The sequence below is a fragment of the Bidens hawaiensis genome, unplaced genomic scaffold (assembly GCF_021521415.1).
Source record: "Bidens hawaiensis isolate Kalapana, Puna unplaced genomic scaffold, B.hawaiensis_p1.1 tig00089939_1, whole genome shotgun sequence".
NCBI classification, from domain to species: Eukaryota; Viridiplantae; Streptophyta; class Magnoliopsida; order Asterales; family Asteraceae; genus Bidens; species Bidens hawaiensis.
The window spans coordinates 6119-21276 of NW_027504389.1; the positions used below are offsets into that span (position 1 = coordinate 6119).

Genomic DNA, 15158 nt, shown 5'->3' on the forward strand with positions numbered 1-15158 from the left:
AATAAGTCTGAATGATTCAGACATAATTTTAACCATTCAAATGTTTTTCTATTTGGAATCTAACAGTCTGAAGTATGAATGAATCAAATGTTTACATCTGAATGGTTCCATCCAGATATAAACAAACAGCCCCTAAGTGATATAAAAACCAAGAGAAAGAATATTCTATGAAAAAAAAAGCATGTGATAGTACATGATATCTAATGTAAATCTCTGTTTCGGTTTAAGTATAAGAGCATTCACATCAAAATCATCAAATTTTGTGAGTGAGGTTTTTATAATGTATGAGGTGGTTTATGATGCTTTGAGTATATAAGAGAGAAAATGCAGTTATTTTTCTGTATATTTAAAAAGCTACTGTTCACTCTCTATATTTTTTTAATATTTGTTGAAAGTGCTTGTGAGTGAAGTAGATAGAAAATGTAATGATAAATGTATAAAAAAATTATTATTTTATTGAAACGGAGAGACAAAATATAATGTTTTTTAGTGTAATTTTGGATTTAAAGATGACGGGGGATTGAAAAAGAATTTAATAATATAGAATTTAGGGGCGTTTATCGAATCAAATTTTGGGATACTTGGGTAAATTGCATTAGGTATTCTGAATTTTAAAATTTTGGAAGTGAGTTCGAATCAAATTACATTAATCCAAATTCGGGTTAATTTAACTCATTTTGTCAGCGCAATTATATATTAGTTATTGTTGGTATAAAAGTTTAAATAATAGTGAAATCAACTTATTACAATGGACAATTTTTTTAAATACTTTAAAGACTTGTTTAAATATATGACATTGATATGCATATAAAACACGTCGTTCTCATTTTAATGGAGGGGGTAAGATGATTATGTGTAGAATATAAGAAGTTAATGGCACAATCCCTATAAACATATAGTCCTTAACAAAAAAAAAAGATACATATAGAAGACATAAATTTTTTAAAATATTAGGAGTGGTAAATCTTCAATGTACTTCTAAACACCGAGTACCGACCAAGGTACATGGTTATTGATTAGCTTTCCCACTTGTTTTTTTAGCCTTTCGCTTTCTAAATTTCTAGTCTCACTTTCTCTTATCCTTTTCCTATTCATCAACTTAATCCAAAAATGAGTTTTGTACTACTAGGTGGCTATGTGTTATGCCCAATAATGGCAAAAATGTCATTAGTATTTTTCTGATCACAACTCTGAATATGATCAACAACCATCCAACAGATCGTTTACATGAGCGGGTCATGTTTGTGTTACGTTTTTTAATCATTTTTGTGAACATACAAAATTTGTTAGGAATATTATCAAGGGCAAACCTTAGGGTTGTTCTTTGATGATTAGACCTCTAAATTTTTTCACTGGTCTATGTTTTCAAATCTATAAACATAATTTATGCATTTCTCGGGGGTCGAAACACTCCCAACCGCTTCTCGTGAGTTTTCATAACCCTTTTGTGTAATAATGAGACCAAAATTTAGTTTATAAATTAGCATAAATAAGATAACACAACGTTGTTAGATTAAAGGGGTAAATTTTATAAGCGTTTTATATAAATTTTCAATTTCCGAAAACAAACTTATTACATCTTCGTTTTAGATAGTATTTTATTTATTTATTTATTGTCAATGAAACAAATACCCTACCCCAACTCGTTCTTAAAAATGTCACTAATATAATTGCACAAATCCGATTTGACAACCTTTATTGATTATAGAAGATAACCATCTTTATGGATCAAAGATTCGCTCACGAAGATGAACGAGAGAAGTGCACAACAAACACCATTAATGAATAAAATGATGGCATCACTGGTCCATCCACAAGCTAAATACAAACCCAACACCAAACTACACCCACGCAGCAAGTGGAACTCAATTCCTACCGACAACACCAATACAACATATTATAGGAAACTAGAGGGAGTGAACATGTTTTTAAGTTTTAAGGTGATTATAAAAGAACTACTGATATTTAAAACCTTGAAATAACTAAACGGTTTAGAAAAAGAGATAAAACTCGATTTCTAGAGGCTTAAATAGATGTTAAAAATATCCACTAAGAATAGGTAGTGATCACCTTATAGACAATTACAACGTAGTGATTACCTTCTACGGTGTTAACCTTCTAAATCGCCTCAGTAAGTAAGGTATTGATCACTTGATACAAAAATAGAACGATGGTGCTTGAAACTTGAAAGTTGTTCACTTGTTCTAGCTCTTGATTTTGATCGATCTTCTCAAGATGAAGAATATATGTAAAGATGAAGATCAGCTGAGTATAAATCTATGTTTTAGTAATCAAATTAAGAGGTGAGTTAGAAGTGTGTAGAAGTATTCAAAGGCAGATTGTACAAACCAAGAATGTAATTTTCGGGCCCTTGGAAACACCATGATCAACCATGAAACCTGCAGTTCGACTTCTTCCGAAAAGTTTATACGAGCTGCAAATTGTTCAGTTCTACACGTGATGATATATTCGTACACCCTTTGTGTGTATGTTTTTGTCATCACCCTTTTCCATGTGGTAACACACCTGTCATACAAGTCGTATAGGTCGCATACGACTGGCATATTGGTGGGTGTTTGAATATGTCAAATGGTGCCGTGAATGACCAAAGCTTTCTACAAACTTCAATTATTTCTTTTAATTACAACAAATTTTACTACATGAAAAATTCTTGTTTGACCCTTACCCATTTGGAAAGGCCTTACACAAGATTACTAGATTAGGCTATTTTTTTTTTCCAAATAGAAGTGATTTTGATATTTTCCCAAATTAGCCATTTTAAGCTCATGACCAGTTTTAATCAAGTCAAAGTCTTCTAAACCGCTTTGCGCCTTCAAAGGTCGAACCGCTATACAAACCTACGGGTTGGGTTGGTATGGAAACGGTTTGACCCAAACCGATTTGGGGTGTTTTCCGGTCAGTTTGTAAACTGGATTTTTTTAACACCTCTACATTCAGTACAAGCACCTTATCAGTTATTCACAGCCTGATGGGTTTAGTCATTGACTCATTATTTAAGTAAAAAGTGGCCCATAGAAGAAGGGTGGTTGAGCTCGAGCCCATCAAAATTAGCAACCATTTCAAATTTGTTCGTTTGAAATTCCAGAGATTTAAACATAAACCAAAACCTAAATATATACTTTTTGTATATACATGGTTCAATCTGTAATATTTATTTTTAAAATTAAAATAGAATGCATATAATAAAGGTTACAGTGATTTTTCTCTCTAAATTATTAATTTCTATAGTTCACATCTGCTGTCTCTTCTATTAGTAACAAGTTTTGTACTCATTTATAGATTATAAAGTATATTGAGTCCACATATGTCTAGATGTTTATAATATATGAATTCTCGTAAATCAACACATGGTATATTCATATAACAATGGTGTAGTTTAATAGGTATTAGAATCTTATATAAACACATAAAGAATCGTGTACTTTACTATGAATCATTTTCCTCTATTTGTTAACTATCCTGAAGGTGGTGGTCCCGTAGTGGTTGCATAATCAAACTGATAATGACGTCGATCTCATGCCTTATTTGTGGGATTAACGTTATTACGTTACATAACTCCTTTTGCATAACTGCCTAATAGGTCGTGATGAACTCAAAACCTATTGCGTCTTGATGACTCGGGGTATTGAGTATGAATTTGGGTCATACCTCTTCAGGGTTGAAAGTTGATGATTATTTTATGTGTGTTAATACGGATCGAGCCATAGAGACTTAATTCTTGAGATTTAGAGTATTGGTAGTTAAAAGTTGTTTTAGAATCATTAGAGTGTGCTTCTTTGTATCAATTGTAGACATTGGTACGTCTTTGGTTGAAAGGTATTTTGTACAAATCATTGTCTAATGTTTGAAGTTAATTGAAAAATATGTTTCAAACATCTTTATATATTCATTTGAAAGGTACTTCACCATTTTTAATATTGCAAAAGGATAACGTCGGTCTTAAAAAAATTAAAGAACAATTAATAACTAATTAAAAAAAACTTTGGATTGCTAATTACTTATTAAAATATTGAAATTATATTCTCTATTTGTTGTTGTCATTCCATGCTGCGTTGCCTTAAAACAATTAAACTACTCCAGGCAGCAGTCAACCATCATTAGCAAAACTCCGGTCAGCCACACGGATGGACGTCCGGGCACTGGTGGCATTGGTGGTAGTATCCACCGGAGTATTCCTCATAATTATCTACCTCATTCAACGCTTCTTCAACCATCTCAAAAAACCACCATCAAAACAACAAGTAACATCTTTACACAACGGGATATCAAAACAACTCTTTAATCGGTCGGACAACCCGTCACTTGTTAAGGACGCTGTCGAAAACGGGTGGTCACGTTTCGCTTTCAATAACTTCGTCACGTTTTCGTCATCTCAATCGATTATCGGGTACTGTGGTGGGGCCCGGGACGTGAAAGATGTGGAGATGATGGATATCGGTTGGGAGGTTTGTCGGGGATCCGATGATTTCATGCAAAAGATTCGGTTTAATTCGGGCTTAAGGAAAGTTGTCACGACGACCGGTTCGTCAATGGCGGCTGTTTCGGTTATTAAAGCCGCGTTGCCCTTACCCGGTCCGGCTCTCGGGAATTCATCGCCTTTCCCGCAAGAAGCGTATTTTGAAATTACGATTTTGTCCTTGTATGAGGACGCAACCGAAACCGAAATGAGTGGAAAGTTGAGGGTAGATAAGGGAGAAGGGGAAAAGATTATGTTGATTAAAGGGAGCCCGATTAGTGATAAAGCGTCACCCGAGTCTTTGATTCATTTGACAAACGGTAACGGTAACAATAATAGTAATAATAATAGTAATAATCGTATAAGTACGGGCACTGTGTTTGCCAAAGTTGAAGAGTTGAAGGGCCGGAGTGGCGGTAAGAATAAAGATGAGGGGAAAACAGAAATGTTCGTCGTGTTGTCGGTGGGGCTCACTAGAGGTGGCTCGCTTCCGTTGAAGTTACCGGGAAGTTATCCTGGATCAATCGGCTTTAATTCGGACGGCTCGATTTATCTAGAAGGTATGATTATAATCACAGCCTAATACATTAGTGTTTAATACATAATCAATCTCTTGATTTGAGAATTACATATTACATAAATGTTTACACGTGATGTATGAAACAATCCCATATAACAATTGTTAACTGTTTATTAAGGTTATAAAATAATGTTTTATTAAATATCCCACAATAATATTACCATAGTTGTGTATTTACTTTTATAAATATACTTATTATAGAAGATAGTTTACATCACAACTATTAAGGAAAAAACTATTAATTAACATAGTTGGAATGACATATTTGGTATAAGTAGACAAAACAGGTGGCGAGTTGCTTTAGAGGGAAATAGTTTAAGGAGTGGTTGTTTCATAACGAAGTATATTCATTGCAACTTCAGTGGTGTTGCCCACGAGGAGGATGTCCATATCACCATTGAGGGTTCATGTGGTTCTGCAAGCAACCAAGTTATCTACGATCATTTCTTCAAGGTAATCGTCGGGTGGGGGGGGGGGGATATAGACAATGACGTATCACATTGGCTTCAAGAAGGTTGATGTCGGTGGAGAGTGGCCTCAAGGGTGATGAGTGATAAGAATTTCCCAGCTAATTGATAGGGAAATTTAGGATTGCATTTTGACCGACTATGGTATATGGTACATTGAAACATATTCATGGGCCATGGGCAATGAAACATACAAACGTCCAAGATGGAGGTAACAGAGATAAGGATGCCAAGGTGGATGTGTGATCACACAAAGGTAGCCCGGATAAGAAATGAGGTTTTTATAGAAAGGCTATGGGTGGCTAGTATATCAGATAAGATAATGGAAGGAAGATTAAGATAGTGTGTGCATATTAAAGGAGGTATGAGACAACGACAATCAACCTTCACTTTGGAGGGGAGTAGTAGAGGCTAGGGATGAGCATGGGATGGTACCGGTAACGATCCTGATTTTCCCGATCCCGAAAATTGGAAATTCTTGGTACCGGTACCGAAATATTCGGTTCGGTACCGGTACCGAGACGGTACCGGGATAGTACCAGTACCGAGGGTAAAAAATCGGGAAATACCGGTACCGTACCGATCCTGAAACTTAAAACTTTGGTACCGATTCGGTACCGACGGTACCAAATCGGTACCGATTTCAGTATCAGTACCGGTACGGTACTGGTACCAATTTTGCTCATCCCTAATAGAGGTAACCTCAAACTTACTTAGGGTGATTGGATTATACAAAGTTTGCTAGAGTTACAACTCTACGAAGATGTGATCCAAAATAAAAGTTTGTGGAGATGTAGGATTATGATTGAGGAATTTTTACTAGACTTTGCTTGTTATTGCCTTTCAGTATTTTTGCGTATATGTTGTTTATGACGTTATAAGTGGCACTATTTTTTACTCCCTCGCAATATCCTCTATTAATGGTAGCCTTATGTTTTAAAACCATCACTAGCATGCTAGCAAATCTTACTAATAGCTTTGCTATATATGAATTTTTTACTAGACATGATTGTTGTATTTATGTTCTATGTAATCCTTAATTCTTGTCTTCACATAGAATTACGATATACAATTTGACTTTTTTTTATGATATTCATGATTTTATTTGCAAATTTCATCATCGTCAACCTTTAATTAAATTATAATGTTTTATTTGTTCAATTTGTTTCTATAGGAGTAAAACTAAGTTATTCAGAATCTGACCAATGGGGAAGAACCGACACCGTGATTGGTTGCGGGTACAACCCGAGTGAAAAGAAAGTGTACTTCACCATAAACGCAAAACTTGTTCGTTCGGTCCACTGCACGACAAAGGAATTCGAAACACCACTCTATCCAGTATTGGCATCAAATACTTACATGACAGTACTTGTAAATTTTGGGCAGAGTGTCTTTAAATATACACAAGCTAATCTAAACAGGACACCGAATCCGTGTTTCATTAAACAACGGGTAAGTTCTCCGATTATAGAGTTTGAAGATAGCAAAGAGCTTTTTTCCATGAGAAGAGTAGACGTGCATTGGTCAGATCGATCCATAAAGAGAAATTCGAACTTTGGGAGCGTTAATAGAGGAATGTCGGAATATGATGAGTCTTCTGAAGGGGATTTGTTTGAAATAGTTCTAGATAATAATAGTCGTGGGAGATCACCGAGCACGCCTTTCTAGCCCAAGATATATAAGTACAAACATCTGTATATTGTGTTGTTATATTTGTTGAATGGATATAAATTGATTTGTTGTCTAAAATTGGTGCATATTTGATTAAGAAGCCTCTAATTAGAACAAATGGATGTATGAAACCTGTAGATGCTTTTCTTCTAGTTCGTTAAGTTATTATCATCTCATGACGACTAAATGAAGAGTTATTTGTCGCTTTTAAACGTGTTGTATAATCTTGACCCATTTCAATAAAGCGTGTTAAAAGGATCCTATTGGGTCGAATCAGCAAACCAAAACATTGCGCCAGTCGCATGACCACGAATACGGCACGAGTCTCTAAAGGTGTTCACTAGTTCGAACTAAACGACTTTGGATTGAAGTCATTGAACCAATCCCATGCTATGCTGTATATAAATTTCACACGCATATGTTAGTGTTTTCTTTTTTATTATAGACTTGTTGGGCTGATAATGGGCCTTTTAACGTGTCTGTGAGACTGTGACTCTGTGGGTTGTAAGAAGGTAACCTTTTGTCAATTTGGGTTAGGCCCTATTGTATACAAAAGTTTACACATGCTCTCGCTTATGGGCTTGAGCCTTGATGTTTCACACCAAAGATTCTAAGAAGGAAGAACTTGTTTTCCCCATCTTTCTTTAAACTAAACTATGTAAAATTGTATAGCTAATTGTCATTCTCATGATACTCTTGTTCTAACCTAGTATTGTTTACAAAATTTCTAAGGTTCATGTATTGGTCGAAAGACTTAACGTTTATTGGTTTGTCGGCTGACATAAGCCGATTTAAATATGGCAAAAACTACATAAAATATAAATGAAGTTCTAACCTAGTAACCTTAAAAGAGTTATGGCTGTTAACACACATTTGTATTTTTGTTCTTTATTAGAGTACCTATGTTGCCAATTCTATTTAATCAGATATTCGTCTTAATATCATTGCAATGCTTAGTGATGAATTCTTGGTGACAGATTTTGATTATCGCTAACTGTTATATACTTCTAATTAAGCACTCATGTGTTCTAACAAATTTTCATTTTATGTTCTAACATAACGTAGAGGTGCACAAACCAATTTTTTGAGCCCATCTAGGTTCAGTTTTGATCAACAGAAATCATAATTTGTATTGTTGTTGGTGATTTTAATGTGTCATTTTATTTTAGTATATTTGGATTTATGTAAGATAGAGTGCAATTAAGATAAACATCAATACAAGTTAAGAAAGAGATTTAGAGTATACATGTGTTTGAAATTATTGTGATTTTAGTCACCAACACATCCAAGGGTTCAAAGGGGCAACACCCATTTGGCATGGGGTTTTAAGGGGTTGTGACCCCTTTGTTGGGGTCCAAGGACAACGTCTCTAGTGGGGCCTCACTCAACTGGTCATTGAAAAGCCACAGAACATCAATAACTTGGGATTTGCATGGTCAATAGAAAGTTGTACTGAGATTTAATCATTGGGAATAATTGATTATCAGTGGTAACTTACAGCAGTGCTTCAATAACTGATGTTAGTAGTAACTAGAATAAGTAGCTACGTATTAGTAGCAAGTTTGCAATGGCAACAATTTGGCCTATCACCGGTAAATGTTCATTGGCACAGCTTTTGCAATCACTGGTAACTGTTGACAGACAAATCATCAATAATAATAAATGACTTGCGGTTGAAAAATTGTCCAAAAAGATTTCCTAAATAGCAGTGTTTTGCTGTTAATATATCGAACGATTCCCGATCGTTTTAACTGTCAGCAAACACATTTTCTCATGAAGAATTGCACCTTTTGAAACTTAAATGTTTCAATGGTTCCTTACCTATGAATCGAAAGTTTTTGGTCTGCTTACAAACACGTTTGGTGAAGTTTTTCACCTTATACTTAATGAATTATCTTATTATGATTTTTCCTCGCAAGATTAATATAAGACCAACAAATTCGGATCCTATTAAGAAAAAATTTCAGAATTACAGAATTGTTAGTCTTAGGCAGTCTACGTTAGGTTTGATAGAAGCAAACAAAATCATTAGCACTCATTCCAATAAGGAATAAACAATACTACTGAAAAAGATATACAACTTAACACATGATTGATTATACACACAGATTTTACTACACTAGTCTATTTTAGAACGTTCAAGTGGTTCATATTTTTATTGTCGATTATATTTTTACAGCTTAGGAAATTAAAGAAAGAAGATACTCGAGAGAAAGAATACATGATGATTAAAAGAAAAATAATAAAAAGTAAACACAGTTGGAATTCACTAGGAAGATATGATATGAGCACCAAAAGTGCCACACGTCACATAATTACACAAGTACTAGAATCAAATCATTTATCCACCATCAAGCTCTACTCTATTATCTTCATTTTACCAACACAAAACAATTTTTTTACAACCTATTATTTCAAGTACAAAACCGTAAGCTGACCTGTAAAATCTAATTTTGAAAAAATTTATCAATTTACTTATGAGTTAGATTGTCTGAATGCTTTATTAACAGCCTAGCTTTAACTAAATATTTGTAAGTGCTTTATAGATGATATTCATATCGTTTTGTACTCTACTATCTTATTCGACTTGTTGCTTGCCAACTAATAATCTATTTATTCCAAATGTGGCTTTTTTTTTGTATGTTTTAAATAATAAATTAAAGGATTTTGTTTTATCTGTAACTTCATCAATAATTTAAGTTATTATTGACATATATATTGTTTTAGCTATTATTTAAATTTACATATTCAACAATAAAAAGGAGATGAAAAGGCCAAAAAGAGGTATTGTGTCTTTATGTACGTAGTCAAACAAACAGAAAAATAAAAGAGGGAATCAAAATAATGATAACGACTAAACATTATAAAATAAAAAGATAATATTTAATGATGATATTTTTTTTGCTTTGCATTATAAAATAAAGTAGCTATCATTATACTAAAAAAATTATGTTTGGAATTATAAAATTATTATTATCAAAATTTATTAATTTATAGATAGGAATATTGGTTTTAAGTAATCTTAGCTATGTCCTATTGATAAATAACAGCTAGTCCTAACTAAAGGGGTATTTTGTTTTTAACAGACCGCGACTAACGAATGTTAACTTCGTTAGTGATTTGCTGACATGAACCTTCTTCTCTGGTTGCATCACGCCGGAAACCTGCAACTCGCTTACGTTCTCCCTAATATCGTTACACCGTCTCCCTCCCTCTTCAAAACACATAGGCGATTAGAAAATGAAGCATATTTTATCTTCTTCCATGGCCATTCCCTAGATACCAAACCCGATATTTTCAAAAATTCAAAATCAATGTTACACGATTTGCAAAATAAACATAGGGCTTTTGTTAATGAAATGAAAACGAGTCGAATGATGTGTCAATTACCTCGAATGATACACGATTAAAAAGGGTGGACTTCGCCGGAGACAACGACGACAACACGTCGGTTAGGTTTTGAATGAGGGGAAAGAGAGATCGATACAGTGTTGTAATGTCTCGGTTTTTGGTAGGTGTAATGATATTAGGGAGAATGGAGGCAAGTTGCAGGTTTCTGGCAGGTTTCGACATGGTGCGGCCGAAGAAGAAGGCCCACGTCAGCAAATCACTAATGGAGTTAACATAAGTTAGTCACGGTCCTTTAAAAACAAATACCCCTTTTATTTATGACCGTTACCAACCAGTTTTAAAGTTGGGACTGTTATTTACTAATATGACATATACTTGAGATTATTTCAAACTAATATTCTTTATAAGTATAATGATACTTAAACATACATATTATTTCTATGTTTTATGTAATCCATAACCATCCCCACATTGAAATTCTAGTCGTACAAAGAAATTGAGAGATTTTAAATTTAAATTACCCAGCTTGACAAAAATTAATTGTAAAAAAAAGGATTTTTAGTCCCAACTTTCACAAGTAAATCGATAATGAAAATCAATTCACACCATGACATATCACACTCTTGAAAGTTGAAATACACATGTTTTGTTGGATAATACATAGGAAACTCGTATTTAATGATTTTTTTTGTATTTTCGTCCACATGGACGTCTTTGATGTTTTTCTTTATGTAGGAGTGAATCATTAAGGTGATTGAGGTGAATGGATAACTCCTCATGAAAAAGTAAGAGAGTCGAGGTGTAGCATAGTTACCATCACTCTAAGACCACCCGTAGTGGCAACCTTTTAGAGGAGTTTTGCCCTATAACGCCGGGGGCACCCCCCCCCCCTCCCCCGACGTTCTGGGGTATTTTTTTAGGCGTTTTTCACATAACGTGAGAAATGGGTTAAAAAATCAAAAATATATCCGTTAAAATACCGTTGGATAACGCAAGAAATGGGTTTTATGACTACACCTTATTTTTATAAAAAGTCACAACTCTGATTGGGCGACACGTGACGTATAATGCCTGAGGTGAGACTTTATGACTACTTATGGTCTAATTTATAAGTTATAACTATTCAGTATTACCATTGTGGGTAATTCTGAACTTATTTCCCACTAATATACATTTAGTATTAATAATATATTTACCAATGATGATTAGTTTTCCACAGATCTCAGTTATCTTCGGCTCCAACTAATCATCAATTCCTATTGGCCATCAATTCTTAGTAATTTTAAGTTTCACCTGTTGGTAGATAACACACTCATAACTTTTGATTTGTTATCCATCACTCTCAACTTTCATCATATTTGTTTTTGTCACTCCCTCACTAACTGAACACTACCGACGTTAGTGTTGACGCTGGCATGGACATTTTTTAATTGAGATGGCATGCTTATGTGTCATGTGCGGGTCCCACGTAAACATCTTCACCTTCTTCATCAAATATGAACTAAGTTACTGTTTAGTAAACTTTTTTTTTCTTCACTGTTACCTTTTTTTCAAGCTAATTTTGAAAAATAATAAGTAAATGGTAAGCAAGATATATATGTCCTATTCATCTCATTTAATTTAAAAGGAAAAAAATACTTATAGAAAATAAGATGATAAAAATTAGTGACTTTGATAAGATGCTTGAAAAACTTACTAATAAATGAAACCCAAAATGGAATAATAAGAAAACTATAACAGATTACAAAAATATACACTTATGATTAGGTTCATCTTTATCGAAGTGTTGATTTAGAGGTTCATTCCTTTTCCTTTTTCAACAAAATGGTAGGTTACAAACTTACAATTAAAAAAATGATTAACTAATGGAATACAAATCTTAAAACATAAATGATAACGACTTCTTCACCAAACTTTAGCATACTCTTTTAGTCATCGTATAATAACCCCAATTATCGGTAATTAACGAGCCTAATAACAAGATCATAGATCCGTCACTTTCATGGGTTTGGTATGATACCTATAAGACACATCTTCATAAAGCAAAATCTACCGACATTAAGGACAAAGAACAGCTACAATCGGTGTTTATCGAGTGTGGGCCCTATGTTAGCTTTCAAATGGCTGTGGTTGCTTGGTTTGCAAGAAACCTATAAACAGGTTTATAACGGTAGGATTGTGTGTAACTGTTGGAAGTTAGGTTTGTGGTTGGGATCCTGAGTTAGCTAGCTAGGTTTCTTGGTCATGAATCAAGGTTGTGACATTTGGTGAATGTGGGGGCACTTTTGCTTGACTTATGGTTTACCATATACATACACTTCTTTGTTGGACATTATAACTACCATAACAATATAAAAGAAGAATGTTTGGTGAATTTTAGTGTGTTTTTTGAATAGTAATTAGGGGTGTGCAAGAGACTATCCTTCATGAACTAAATTAAAATGTGTAGGGTTGTAAAGTAATCGAGCCGAGTTAGGATCGGGCACGAGCTCATGTGCCCTGACTCATAATTAAACAAGTCAGCTTGGTTCGGCTCATTTATCTTCAGGAGCATAAATGTTAGTTGGTTAATATTTACTTTCCGTTTGCCTCTTTTTTTTGTTGCTTTCATATTGTAATGAACCTAATCAATCCTAACCAAATTCGCATCGACTCACCATTGTAGCGCTTAGGTTTTACCAACGTCCGGGTTTTACTGACAGCGCTCGGGTTTTACCAATGCCCGAGTTTTACCGATGTAACGAACGTAACCTATACAGATCAGATTCGCGCTGACTCGTCACCGTAACGCTCGGGCTTAACCAACGCCCGGTTTAAACACTCGGGTTTTACCGATCGAATAAATGTCATTTTATATATTTTAATGTGATGAATTTATTTTTTTAGGTTTAATTGTGGTACCGTAACGAACATAACTAATACCGGCCTATTTCGTGGCGACTCGTCGTCGCAAGAAGAAAGAATTCGTCGCACAACACGCGTGTAGAAATCGCTAGTTTTTGTTATAAACAAATAATGCGAAAATTTATACAACACTAACAGAAGGGGAATCTGAAACAAAGACACTTTACTTTAATAACCACATCTCCCTCTACTTATTGACATGATTTGATTGTATACAAGTTTATTGAGCTTTGAATGTTTGATTAATAGAATTAATCAATGATATGATTGGTAAGGGGAAAGTAGATACCTTTGGGGTGTCCATACACAGTTACCCTAGCAATATTGTTTTTGTAAAAGTTTATTCTTTTTTGCTTTTATTTTATCCGTGCCACAAAGAAGAGGCGGCACATGGGTGGTCACCACCATATGATATATAGTTACATCTAAAGATAATTTAATAGAAAGGACACGATGATTTAATTAAACAAGTAACTAATGTTATTAATATTACTCATGAAAAGTATATTAAATCAGTTATCTTTAAAGTCATTTAAATGCTAAATCTACGAAATTTATCATCACACAAAGTATAATTAAAAACAAGAATTCTATACACAAGAATAATAAAGTATTCAATCTTTTACTTAGAACGTAAGACAATGACAAAACATTTAACCACTAACCTACATGCGTTTAGTGACAGATCTAAAAGAGTTAAGAGGCAGTGCATGTTAAAATAAATTGTTCAGAGCAAGCCTATACATAAAATGAAGGGGGGAAATTACACTAAAAATGTGATTCTTAAAGAAAGTTTAGAGATAGCGCGGACTACCTCTTAACCTACGCTAGAAACGCCCTTATACATATCTAAAACCATGTAATATAAATACCCTTCGGGTTGGAATAATTTGGATCAAATCAAAGGAAGAAAAGATAGAAACCAAGTATAAAAATCAAAAAAATAAATTAAAGCTACGAATTAGGATAAATTAGAGATTAGACTAATTTGTTTTTATTTATTATTTGAATTGTTTAGGTTTATCAGTTAGGATTATCTTTTGTTTATTAAATTGAGTTTGACTAGAATATGATTAGTATATGTTTAGTTCAAAATATGATTAGTATATTTTTAGTTCAAATAATATAGGGTTATGTAATTATTTATTTTTGTCGAGTTTATGAGTTTAATAGAAACGGGCATGTATATCTCAAAATACAAGTGTTTGAATTCTTAATTCAATCATATTTTGCTGCTCTTGTGCCTTTATTTAGTAGATAAATAGGTTAATCGAGCTGTAATAAAATTATAAATAAACTAATCAGAGTTGAACACATGGTATAATAAAATCATGAACGAATTACACAAATTTAAGTGGGCTGACTAATTAAACCTAATGATCTATTTTGTAGTATATTAAATGAGTTGATGAGGTCAATCATACCCCGATCATAACTTATTTATTAAATTGGATAGACAGGTCAACACGAATACGACTCATTTTTTTTAAATAACAATTTTTTACACTACAATACCACCTAGCTTGCTATTTATAAGGACTTAATACACAATAATAACTTATAAAAAAATAATTCAAATTTCGTAATACGAAAATAATGCTCATCTTTTCTCATCATCCTTGTATATAAAGTTAAAGCGATTTAAACAGATAATCTTAAACCACATAACCTATAATTTGTAGGAATTTGGAAAAGATGGGAACACATC

At 33.6% G+C, this 15158-nt stretch overlaps 2 protein-coding genes across 2 annotated transcripts; both read left to right on the forward strand.

Moving 5' to 3' along the window:
- Positions 1 to 4145: 4145 nt before the first annotated feature.
- Positions 4146 to 5060, forward strand: LOC143607913 (uncharacterized). The gene has a single exon (XM_077083184.1). It carries the CDS (start codon positions 4146 to 4148, stop codon positions 5058 to 5060), a length of 915 nt encoding a protein of 304 aa, XP_076939299.1.
- A 605-nt stretch (positions 5061 to 5665) lies between these two features.
- Positions 5666 to 7192, forward strand: LOC143607914 (uncharacterized). Its single transcript, XM_077083185.1, has 2 exons — positions 5666 to 5735; positions 6699 to 7192. Exons 1-2 carry the CDS (start codon positions 5666 to 5668, stop codon positions 7190 to 7192), a joined length of 564 nt encoding a protein of 187 aa, XP_076939300.1.
- The last annotated feature ends 7966 nt before the right edge of the window (positions 7193 to 15158 follow it).

What these genes read in the sequence shown, in the direction of transcription:
- LOC143607913 (XM_077083184.1), top strand. Translation starts at nt 4,146, where the DNA reads ATGGACGTCCGGGCACTGGTGGCATTGGTGGTAGTATCCACCGGAGTA.
- LOC143607914 (XM_077083185.1), top strand. Translation starts at nt 5,666, where the DNA reads ATGGTATATGGTACATTGAAACATATTCATGGGCCATGGGCAATGAAA. An exon ending in TACAAACGTCCAAGATGGAG is followed by an intron (nt 5,736 to 6,698) that starts GTAACAGAGATA and finishes TTGTTTCTATAG; the next exon opens with GAGTAAAACTAAGTTATTCA.